This window comes from Ictalurus punctatus, chromosome 13, assembly GCF_001660625.3.
Source record: "Ictalurus punctatus breed USDA103 chromosome 13, Coco_2.0, whole genome shotgun sequence".
Lineage (NCBI taxonomy): Eukaryota > Metazoa > Chordata > Actinopteri > Siluriformes > Ictaluridae > Ictalurus > Ictalurus punctatus.
The window spans coordinates 23,044,042-23,056,382 of NC_030428.2; the positions used below are offsets into that span (position 1 = coordinate 23,044,042).

Genomic DNA, 12,341 nt, shown 5'->3' on the forward strand with positions numbered 1-12,341 from the left:
GATTGGATCTGTATAGTTTGGCTCTTATCAACAGTATGTGCAGGAATGATCATACCATGGACATACCAAATGTCATATGTGTATATATATATATAAGAGAGAGAGAGAGAGAGAGAGAGAGAGAGAGAGAGATGGGTGTAAGTATTGAGTATGAACAAGGGATGAAGAAACTAAGAGGTTCCTTACAGAATTTTACACTTCCCTAAATCTGATGCAGATCTGTTCTGTACCGTGGAGCAGCACATCTGATCTCAATCACCTCTCTGGCGAAATGTTTAATAATCTGCACCATATGGATACAATGTGTGATACTTTGGAGTTACAGAATGAAGGAAATGTGGCATTGGACCTGTATGAAGCCTATTGTAGCTGATTGGAAGGCTTTGTTAACATGACGAAAGACAGGTGGTAACTAGATGTGTCGTCCTGCACTTCCAATACACCAGATATAATCTCATTGACTGCATTTACACCTGGTCATTTTACGTATCCTGGGTATCAGGATTGTAACCACATAGGGATTATGCAAATAAAAAAGGCAAGTGTAAATGCACCAAGATGCATTTTTTAAAAAAAAAATTCAGTACAAGTGCTCAAATTTGGGGGGATTATGTCCCGACAAGAGACATGCTTCTTGACATCCTCCTATGAGTTTAAGGAAATGTGCTGTAAAATGACAGGTTTTAATACGCCATATACTTTGCAAAGAACAGCTGGAAATGAGGTTAACATGTTTTACAGTACAGATGTGAAATGAGCAGTGTGGCATCAGCGTGGCTGACACCAGGCTTGGAGCAACTGCAGAGTCGAATTGTAGAGCGTTTCTATAGTAACAACACTAATATTACCTAGTTCTTCAAAAATGTCATGATTACACTCTTATATTTGCTCCTGGCAGACTTTTAAATGGCAAAGGGTTATTAAAGATCAAAGCAATGCACTTCAGAAACTTCAGCCATGACATATGTACTGTACAAACCTGCACTATTTGTGACATCTGTTATTTTTTTCTGTCTTGACTGGTCTTTTTAAATTGTTATAATCCTGTGGTGTTTTACTGTCAGTGTGTGAAGTAAAAACACGATGCTTAGCAATTGTGTTTGTTATATACAGGATGTTTCAACAAGCGGCTAAGGTCAGTCTTAGTTATGTTCATTTGCAGTGAAAAATGGCTAGATAACTTGGATAATGTTTCCTTATCGACATATACTGTTCAGCCGTAGAAGTAAAACCACTGACAGGTGAAGAGAATAATACTGATTATTTCGTTACTATGGTACCTGTCAAGGGGTGGGATATTTGAGGCAGCAAGTGAACAGTAAATTCTCAAAGTTGATGTGTTGGAAGCAGGAAAAATGGGCAAGAGTTAGGATATGAGTGACTATGTGACTATGAGGGCCAAATTGTGATGGATAGACAACTGGGTCAGAACATATCCAAAACGTCAGGTCTTGTGGGGTGTTCCTGGTATGCAGTGGTTAGTACCTATCAAAGTGGTCCAAGGAATATTCTCTGAGCAATGTTCTGCTGGGAAACCTTGGGTCCTGGCATTCATGTGGATGTTACTTTGACACGTACTGCCTACCTAAACATTGTTGCAGGCCAAGTATCCCTAATGGCAGTGGCCTCTTTCAGCAGGATAATACACCCTGCCACACTGCAAAAATTGTTCAAAGAGTTCAAGGGGTTGACTTGGCCTCCAAATTCCCCAGATCTCAATCTGATCAAGCATTTGTGGGATGTACTGGACAAACAAGTCCGATCCATGGAGGCTTTACCTCAACTTAAAGGATCTGCGTCAGTGGTCTTATGGAGGCCATGCTTTGACGAGTCAGAGCTGTTTTGGTGGCTTACACAAAGGGGACCTACACAATATTAGGCAGGTGGTTTTAATCTTATGGCTGATTGGCGTATGCCCAATGGGTTCCTACTGTACTATTTAGAGCAATGTGTTTTTACCACTTACCCATTTAAGCCATTATTACTCAATTACACCTTTTCAGCAAGGCTTCTTGGCTTTGCATGTGTAAGGGTAAGTGTATAGCTCTGCACTGACTGCATTGTAATCTTTGGATCTCGCCATTTTATTCGTAACATTAATGGCCTGATTTAAAAAAAAAACTAACAAACAGTGACACTAGACTCTTTCAGCGTTTTTAGGAATACTTTCCTTATTTCTATACCAAACCAATCCATGTCAGCATCACAGTAAACCTCTAACAGACCCACTGACCCAGTCTTCACATTGCGTGTGTGTGTGTGTGTGTGTGTGTGTGTGTGTGTGTGTGTGTGTGTGTGTGTTGTCTTACCTGTACAGGTGTGTAATAATAAAAAGAATTGTCACTGTGAAGCACACTGGGCTCCCCCTTTCTGTGATAAAGCTGGATTTGGAGGCAGCGTGGATAGTGGACCAGTGAGACAAGCAGGTATAACTCTGTGTGTGTGTGTGTGTGTGTGTGTGTGTTATAGAAACACAAACACTCTAGTCAAGCTACCTCTCCAATAATACACACACTGACAATGATTTTGTGATTTCTGCAGAGATTTATATTCCTATAATTGCAGTTGAAGTAAATAATATACTGGGACCTGTCATTCCTTCTACAGTACCGTGTACGTTTGTACGTTTCTACACTCTAGAAGAACATATTGTCGGAAAAAAAAAACGACCTAATGTAACTAGCTAATGTTTTCAAAGAAAACCAATGCTTCTATTAATAACACTACAGATAACTATTCAGCTAGAGTACCTGTATGGCACCCAGTGATAAATGTCCCGTTAGTGCCGATCCAGTGCTGGACTACAACACCCATAAAAAATTGCACATCACATGCTCACCGCGCTCACCATGTCACATGACCACGAGCACCTGAGTCACGTTTTTGTTTAATTTTTATCACAGGTTTTTACAATAAGTGGCGTATCATATAGCACTCCTTGTCACCTTTATTCACATCATGCTGATGTTGTTGTCTAGGCTCACTGTTTCATAGTCTTGGTGTTTCATTTATCTTACTGTACATAAATGTTTTTTTTTGCAGCTGCATCCATCTCCAACTACCATTCCTGACAATAAAATGACCTCATTTGTTATCTAGATGCTAAAAAAACAACAACTATCAATTACTGTATATCTGTGGTATGTACGTTTGCATACATATAGTACTATACAACAAAGAAATGCTGTAAAGCAAATATGCCTTCAAAATAATACAATCGCATGTTTCTGTACAAGGAAATTATTAGAAAGAGCAGTAAACAGTAATAAACGAAACATAGTCGATATTTTGTCTGACTACCCTTTGCTTTAAATTAAAAATAGTAGTCTCTGGTGCAATTTTATAAGAATATTAACCGATAAGTTGTTCTGAAACTCTGACTGGTCCACTTTCTTCTTTTTATTGTATGAAAATACTGTACCCATTATGTTTTTGTTTGAAAAGTGTTCGGTTATGTAATGTTGTGGTTATGTATTGTAACGGGCTAAGTGTGTGTGTGTTGTCTGATTAGTTGTGTATTCCCTGTATATAGATGGGGAGAGTATAAAAGTGGGCATCGTGGTAGCATTCCTGTGTTTGCTCTGCGTGGCCATGATCGTCTGCGTTAAGAGGAAGACTCTGGTCGGCCTTTTCATCAATAACAAGAAAAACAACATTGAGAAGCTAAGGTAAAAAAAAAAAAATTCATGTTTTTCACGCGTGTATAAAAATGAATACACTTTAGATTGCATTGCATTTATTGATCAAACCTAACTGATGAAATCTGAATCAACGCAAATAAATGAATGAATAATGAGGCAATTCTTTTAAAGAGTATTTTAGTTTATTACAACATAATGGTTTATATATGTACCTAATGGGCTTACCTCATTATCAGTTCCGCTGTCTGAATTACAGTAAGAGTAGAAAGATAAAAATCTAGCATGACTGCTATTCAGGAAATCACCGTGTCTGTGTAGAAAAACTTAATTTAATAATGAATAATTATTAATAAAATATTGTTTTCTGTATGCTGTTTCAGGTCAGTGGGACCAAGCAGGCTGATCAGTCAAGGACACACCCTCTCAGCCCCTGAGACACAAGCACAGTCCTCATGCAGAGCATCATCTCATTGTCAAGCTCCAGCCATACCACAAAGTAGCAGCATATATAAGGTGTGTGTGTGTGTGTGTGTGTGTGTGTGTGTGTGTGTGTGTGTGTGTGTGTGTGTGTGTTAGGGTAGTCATAATGTATTTCACTGTTTGAGTACTATTCAAAGTTGATCAAAATAGACATTTCTTAAACCTTTTGTCCAACTGACATTTGTGTTGCTCGACACAGGACTGCTCACATTATATTTTATGCATGAAACATTTCTATGAATAAATGAATATAGAAATGAATGTTCATTTAATAATGTAATAAAATAAACTTTTCTTTTATGTGCCATGAACATACTCAGATGATGGCATGTCCATAGTGGCAGGTGAGGCAGAGCCCTATGATGTCTATCAGGCGTTTAACAAACATTAATCTCAATAAAGTCCTCATTCACAACTCATTCAGACAGCTTAAACTCAGCTTAAGTATTAATTACTGCTTTGGAGTCACCGGCAATTTTTGAAAAAAATGTGTTATTTGTAGGAATGCGTACTAGCAACTTCACAGTACAGCGACTGGTCACTTGCATCGATAAAATTGCTGTATGTGTGCACGTAGCTTTCTGGTTATTTTTCACATCTAATGGTCAAAAATGGGAACTGCAACAAGCGCTATTGGGGGTCCATTGGGGCAGGAATCACTGTACCACATGCTTGCTTTTCAGTGGAGGAGGTGCAGTGGACAAGACAGTTAATGAGTTGACGGTTGCCAGATTGAGCCAATTTAAAAATGCTCTGTGGTCGGCAAGATCTTGTTTAATAGGAATTAAATCTAAGAAATTAAAGCGTAAGTGCAGAGAGTGTGTTTGTGATGCACAGAAACATTTGTATGGTAGGATATAATGCAGAGATTGGGAGAGGGAAAGGGGGATTATGAAGAGGATAATGTCTTTAGATCAGAAAGTTCACCACATGCAGAGAAAGGCTGAGGAAAAAGAAGTCAAGAAGTGTGGTTAATGATATTACCCCGAACACAGCTGAACAAAAGTACGAGCTGCTAGACTGTATGCTGAAAGATTTTAAGTTGTTGACTCTCAACGGCCTATTATTGAGAGTAGCCTATAGCATTCTTCAAGTATGATTAACCGCTCGACTTAATTTTGTGTGACGTTGTCATTATTAGGGGACAGGGAGGCTTAGTGCTTAGCACATTTGTCTCTAACCTCAAAGGTTGGCGGTTTGAATCCCGCCTCCGTCCTGTGTGCGTGGAGTTTGCATGTTCTCCCTGTGCTTCGGGGGTTTCCTCCAGGTACTCCGGTTTCCTCCCCTATCCAAAGACATGTGTTGTAGGCTGATTGGCATCTCTAAATTATCCGTAGTGTGTGAATGGGTGTGTGAATGTGTGTAGGATTGTGCCCTGCGATAGGTTGGCACCCCGTCCATGGTGTCCACCACCCTGTGCCCCAAGTTCCCTGGGGTAGGCTCCAGGCTCCAAGTGGTATGCTAAATGGATGGATGGATAGATGTTGTTATTAATGTTCTGCGTCACTAAAATCTTTGGTCACAAGCTGCTGCTGGTAGCCCTTTCTCTGAATCTTGGTTTGTGTGTGAGTTTATGCGTTTGTTTACATTTCTGAGTTTCAGTCTCCTATCTGAGGGCTGACATAGTCAAGCTCAACATGAGTACACACACAGACACAGACACAGAGCCAAATATCCCTCTCTTATACTCCTTGTCTCTTTTGAATGTCAATTACAATTGTCAATAGTGCACTGTTGCCTTCAGACAATATTCTGCATAAAAGCCAGACAGTGGACAAACAATGTCAAAAAGCTGTCCGGATTCATTTTGATCATGTCTTGTGTGCCAAGCCTTTGATACATGGCATAACACACACACACACACACACAAAATTTGTTTGAGTGAGTCCAGGCTTGTTATAAATAATGATGGATCTGCATCAGTGGTCTTCTGGGAACTTTGTGTGTGTGTGTGTGTGTGTGTGCGTGTGTGTGTGTGTGTAGGTCAATGGGAAAAGCAGGTAAACCCAGGGTACAAACAACAGAAAATGTTTTGAAATGAACTCCTGCAGCTGTGCTCTGTATTATAGCTTCAGTAGCAGCCTTGGCTGCTGTTCAACTTGTTAAAATAATTAAGTGGAGATGTGTTTTGTGTGTGTGTGTGTGTGTGTGTGTGTGTGTGTGTGTGTGTGTGTGTGTGTGTGTGTGGGTGTGTGTGTGGGTGTGTGTGTGTCTGTATGTGTGTCAGTTGGTCTATGTGCAGCTGGTTCTGATTGTGTGTGTGTGTGTGTGTATGTGTGTGTGTGTGTGTTGGTAAGAACAGAGAGGATGTAGGTCTGTTTGATGTCAGCCAAGCGCATATGAGGTTCTATTTCAGACAGACTTCACACAATATGCATACACTCAGACACACACGTATGCACACTCTTCATCTGTGTGTGTGTGAGTGTGTGTGTATGGTGAGTATGTTTGCATGTGTTCTAAATCTAAATTTAGTTTAAAATATAAATGATGTTTATAATAAATGTATTAATATACCCCCTCTCTCTCTCTCTCTCTCTCTCTCTCTCTCTCTCTCTCTCTCTCTCTCTCTCTCTCTCTCTCTCTCTCTCTCTCTCTCTCTCTCTCTCTCTCTCTCTCTCTCTCTCTCTGTCTCTCTCCTCAGCCCCAGTGTTCTCGCCCGGTGTTGAACTCTGTTGTTGGATCTCACACTCTCCGTGCTCTGCCCCAGTGTTCTCCACTCCACCTGAGCCCACTGTTACCGTTGCCCTTTGCCCCACCAACCCAACGTGCACCTCCACCACCCCTGCCACACACACCATCACCCTGTCACAGAGATCCTCCAGCACTGCACACACACTCCAACCTCCACACTCCAGCACGCGGAGCCTCCCTCCTCACCTTAAGCTGCCAGAACACCTGCAGGATGGCCATGGTGAGTGCACAAAATACACTTTATTTAATAAAATAAATAAATAAAATAAAAACACTAAATGATTGATCAGGTTAAAGCTGTGGTCAGTGAATTTGGAGTCAGAACTTCAATGATTTTGTGATATTTGGTGAATCGTTCCTCCCATTCCAGCAATAAAATATCTGCTAAGAGGAGAAACTCTGGTCTCTTAAATAAATCATGTAGACCACCAACATCCAACCAATCAGGAATAGGCAGCATTTCTAGATCCCTGTCAGTCATGTTGTCTTTCAATTCAGAAAGCTCATCCTTTTACCAGTCCCTCCAGGATTTGGTGATTTTTCCGATCGCAGGAATGAATGCAAAATCAAGCAAACTCTGAAATATTCGGAGGAGCTTGCAGTTTTTCTACATTACTGTAGATTTTCCGCAGATTTGGGCCAAGATGCGTCATGTGATGTCATCAAACATGAGTTCAGCCAAAGCCCTCTTCAGTTCACGTGCATCAAACATGAATACGGCTAAAAGGTCTCATTTACCGACAAACATCGCTGTGAAAGAGCGTGCAAAACAATTTCGTGCAATTGCGATTTCACAAATTCGAGCAGTTTTCCACAAAAAAAGCACAAAAACCTCTGCATATTGCATGGCTAATTTTGAGAGAGGAAAATGATGCAGAAAATCAAGCATTTTTGGCCGGCAACAATCACAAAAAAACCCTCCTGTAAAGACTGAATGTACTTTGTACTTTGGGGGTGTGACTTTTATTGGGAACACTTAAAGGAGGGCGTGTTGTTTGCAGTCTGCAACCTCAGATACCTGTTTTTAGCTGATGGGAGTGGAACTCGATTTGGTCTTCTGCTGGAGTAGGTTTGACGTTGTGTGCGTTCTGACATGCTTTTCTGTTCAACATCGTTGGAAAGAGTGGTTATTTGAGTTACTGTAGCCATAGTCTGGCCATTCACCTCTGAGCTCTCTCATCCCCGAAGCGTTTCCACCCTCAGAACTGCATCTGACTGGATGTTTTTTTTATTTTTTCCACCATTTCGTGTAAACTCTTGAGATTGGAATTAGGGCAGTGGTGCCTTAAGAATTATGGCTCTGGGTCACTGATCAGAAGGTCGGGGGTTCAAGCCTTAGCACCGCCAAGCTGCCAGTGTTGGGACCTTGAGCAAGGCTCTTAACCCTATGTGCCATATCATAGCTGACCCTGTGCTCTGACCCCAATTTCCTACCAAGCTGGGACTTATGAAAACATTCTTGAATTTCCCATACGGGGGATCAGTAAAGATAAGTCTTATCATATTGTTGTGTCAAAATCTCTGGAGCTCAGAAGTTTCTGAAATAATCAATGTTAAATTCAGTTAAATACTGTTAAAGTCACTGAAATCACATTTCCCCCCCATGCTGATGTTTGATGTGAATATGAACTGAAGCTCTTGACCTATATCTGCATGATTTTATGTATTACACTGATGCCACATGATTGGCTGATTGAATAATTGCATGAATGAGCAGATGCAGAGTGTACACCAGAGGGTGTATTTCAAGTGACAGTCATCTTGTTATGTCAAATGCCTTGTGTGTGCTCTTTTGCAGTAAATGCATGCTTTTTCACTCTTGCAGTTGCAGCTCTGTGATAGACTAAAGCTCATTGTGATCGTGTTGTCTTTCCTGTCATGTGAATGGAACAGCTTCATCAGACCTATGGGCTTTATAAAGAAGTGTGTGCGTGTGTTGTTTGAGTCTGAGCCAGTCCGAGTCCAGTAAAAACACTCCCTGAACAGCTGGGTCAGTCGGTCAGGAGGAAACCTTGGTATGTCACGTGACAATCCAGGGGAAAAACTGTGAAAGGCTGTTAATAGAAATGTCGGTAGTGTGAGCAAACAATCAGAAGCTGGTGCTGGAAGGAAAACAGCACCACTGTAAGGTATCTCCAAAATACGACTAGTTAAAGGCGAAAAAGTATCAACTAGATATTTTCTTTTAATCATGCAGGGTTTTGAGAATGCTCTCTTTAAGCAGGGTAGGAGCAAAAATGAGACAGTGGCTGAAAAGATGTTGTCCTCAATATTTGCAAAAGATTATGTAAAGTTGTTTTGTAAATCAATGCTCATAAGTTTTTTTTGTTGTTGTTGTTTTATGCAAGTAGTTACTGAGAATGAATGAGTGAATGAATGAATGACTTAATTAATTAATTATATATATCCAAAGAACTTCAACTGATCCATCAATTATTCCTGATGCATTAGGACAAAAACCTAGACAAACTCTGACAGACCTGGTATGTGCTTTCGGTGGTGGACAGGGGTCAGCATGAGGACTCTGTCCAATCTGTGGCTACATTGTCACTCCACTGTCACGAGATAATCAATGTTATTCACGTCACCTGTCAGTGGTTTTAATGTTATGGCTGATCAGTGTAAATGGATAAAAAGTATGACATGTCATTGTTTGATAATTAAAAATTGTAATCTTTGACAAGTTGATGTGGTGTAAGAGAAACATATCACTTAAAGACGTGTGCTGTTATTGTAAAATCTTAACTTTGGGGTGGTAAACTTAACTCTACTTCTCACCAGGCTGCAACACACCAGACTGTCGTTGATTGTTTTCTTATTTTCTTTAAGCAGCACTATATATATATATATATATATATATATATATATATATATATATATATATATATATATATATATATATATATATATATATATATAATGTATATGTTTATGTATGTATATATATATATGTATATGTAGTGCTGTGAAAAAGTATTTGCCACATCCTGGACCTACAGGCCTCTCTTGCATCAATAAAGGTCACTGCTCATGACTCCACTATCAGAAAGACACGGGGCAAAAATGGCATCCATGGAAGAGTGGCGCGGTGAAAATCACTGCTAACCCAGAAGAACATTAAGGCTCGTCTGAATTTTGCCAAAACACACCTTGATGATCCTCAAACTATTTGAGAGAATGTTCTGTGGACTGATGAGTCGAAGGTTGAACTGTTTGGAAGACAGGCGTCCCGTTACATCTGGCGTAAACCAAACACAGATCGCCACAAAAAGAACATAATACCGACAGTCAAGCATGGTGGTGGAAGTGTGATGGTGTGGGGATGCTTTGCTGCTTCAGGGCCTGGGCAACTTGCAGTAATTGAGTGAAACATGAATTCTGCTCTCTACCAGAAAATTCTAAAGGAGAATTCCACCACACTGCTGTGAAAGATTGATTTCCAGTTATTAGAAGTGTTTAGTTGTATTATTGCTGCTAAAGGTGGCACAACCAGATAAGTTTAAGGGACAATTAGTTTTTCACATGGGTGATAGGTGTTGGGTAAAAATGTTTTTTTTTTTTTTAATAAATAAATAAATAACAACTGTATTGTAATAATAGCTGTGTGTGTGTGTGTGTGTGTGTGTGTGTGTGTGTGTGTGTGTGTGTGTGTGTTTTGTATTGGATATTGTTGTAAGTGTTGTATTGAATTTGCAGTGGAGAAAGCCACAAATGGACAGCTGTGCTCCTTTGAGTCAAAATTACCTTGATATAAAACACACTTCCTGGATGTTTGTGCCATCATTAAGAAGCACTTTGATATGTTAATAAGACAAAAGGGTCTGATGTATAAGATTCATCATCATAAAAGTGATGATAATGGATTCTCTCTATGTGTCTAAACATTCTCATCCATTAGGACCTAACAGGTAAGAACTGACTGTAGCTTTCTACTCTTACAGCAGCAGCATGATGGATCACATCCATTTGTCTTATCAGTGCCCCAGAGATCTCTTTAAATGATTGAGTTCATCATCAGGCCCAGTCCTGGAAATTGCTCATTATCGTTTTCCCATGTGAAGATGCCCCCTTTCACCTCACTGCACTCAGTTCGAGAGGTTGCTGTGGGCTTTCCTTCATTCCAGCTGTTCTTCCTTAAACACACACTGTGGAATCTGTGACCCATGTTCACCACAGTAGTGCAGGGTGTATGGACAGCTGCATGGCAATCAGACAAGTGTGATATGCTCAGATTAAATGGCATCGATAAAAATTCCTGAGGTGTTGAATAGCACAACTGCGTAAATAAATAGCAGAGCCACAATCTTTAACATTAACACCGTTTTGGATTATTTCAAATGTCCCATTTGTGAAATCCCCCGTGCTAGCCCTGCTAATCACTATGAAACAAAGCAGCATCAGACTTTGTCTTTCCCAGTCACACACAGCCTGATTGATGACGAAAAGCATCCTGGGTGAAGAACCTGCTAATCATGCAAAACACTCCAAAGGTGTGGAATCAACCTGTGAAATTGTGTGTGGAAAAGAAAGCTTGAATGAAGAACAGATGTGTAGTAGGTAGCAAGTTATCTGTAACTCATCTCCTGCCAGTCGATTAGGAACACATGAGAATCACCCTTGCAGAGAGTAGAAAGTAACAGGGACACAGGGAAAACTCTTTGTGAATTTGGGTTATATTATGTTACACCTCCCCCTGGTGGCAGGTTTTACACACTACGTGAATCATGACGCTGACTCATGTGCTTTCATGTGATTTTCTCAGGAGTTAGAGAAGCCAAGCCCGCCTCAGAAGCCTTTACCTGCTGACCCGTTGGGACGGAGCTCTCGACTGGGACGAAGCCCCCTAGCAGCACATTTCCCTGCTTCCAGCTCAACCCCGCCCATTTTACAGTCCAGCAGGTCAGCACACTGATTTCTACACAAGTGCTCATATAGACATCCGTACAGGCATTTGTTTATTGAGTTACTGTGATTGATGGACCGATGAACGAAGAAATAAAGCTATGGATATTAGATGGTTGGGATTGGATGGGTGGATGGATTGCTGCTAAATGGATACCCCTGCTTCTAATAATTAGGGAGGAATCCAAAATGTGTGCTGAAGAATGGTAAATGAGGTAGGGTAAGACTGATTAACACTCTGACCCTTCCTGAAAAATAATACTGTGATACTGGGATGTTAATTCATCAATGAAAATTACAGACTAATTCATCAGAATCAGTAGATATTGAAGAGAGCTCATCATAGCTAGATTAAATAATAGGCTGATGAGGAGCACTCTTAAGATACAGATGTTCCTCTCTAATTGTCCTTTGGTTCACATTGCAGAGCCTTGCATGTATCTGGTTTGCAATATTATACACTTACAGTCGGGTCCGTAAGTATTTGGACAGTGACAATTTTCGTAATTTTGCCTCTGTACACCATCACAGTCGATTTGAAATGAAGCAATCAAGGTTGGATTGAAGTGTAGGTTTTCCGCTTTTATTCAAGGGGTTTAACAAAAATATTTCCTTAACTGTTTA

The 12,341-nt window shown here is 40.3% G+C and overlaps 1 protein-coding gene across 2 annotated transcripts in view; it reads left to right on the forward strand.

Annotated features, from left to right (window-relative positions):
• Positions 1-12,341, forward strand: part of LOC108273823 (disintegrin and metalloproteinase domain-containing protein 12) — a 104,970-nt gene that overhangs the window by 88,571 nt on the left and 4,058 nt on the right. The window contains exons 18-22 of one of the 2 annotated variants that reach the window (XM_017483396.3): positions 2,318-2,426; positions 3,533-3,668; positions 4,022-4,154; positions 6,766-7,035; positions 11,578-11,714. In XM_017483396.3, coding sequence (XP_017338885.1) covers positions 2,318-2,426; positions 3,533-3,668; positions 4,022-4,154; positions 6,766-7,035; positions 11,578-11,714 — 785 coding nt within the window. Of the gene's footprint in view, positions 1-2,317; positions 2,427-3,042; positions 3,141-3,532; positions 3,669-4,021; positions 4,155-6,765; positions 7,036-11,577; positions 11,715-12,341 lie in introns of those variants that run through there. The other variant, XR_001814380.3, reaches the window with a different exon arrangement.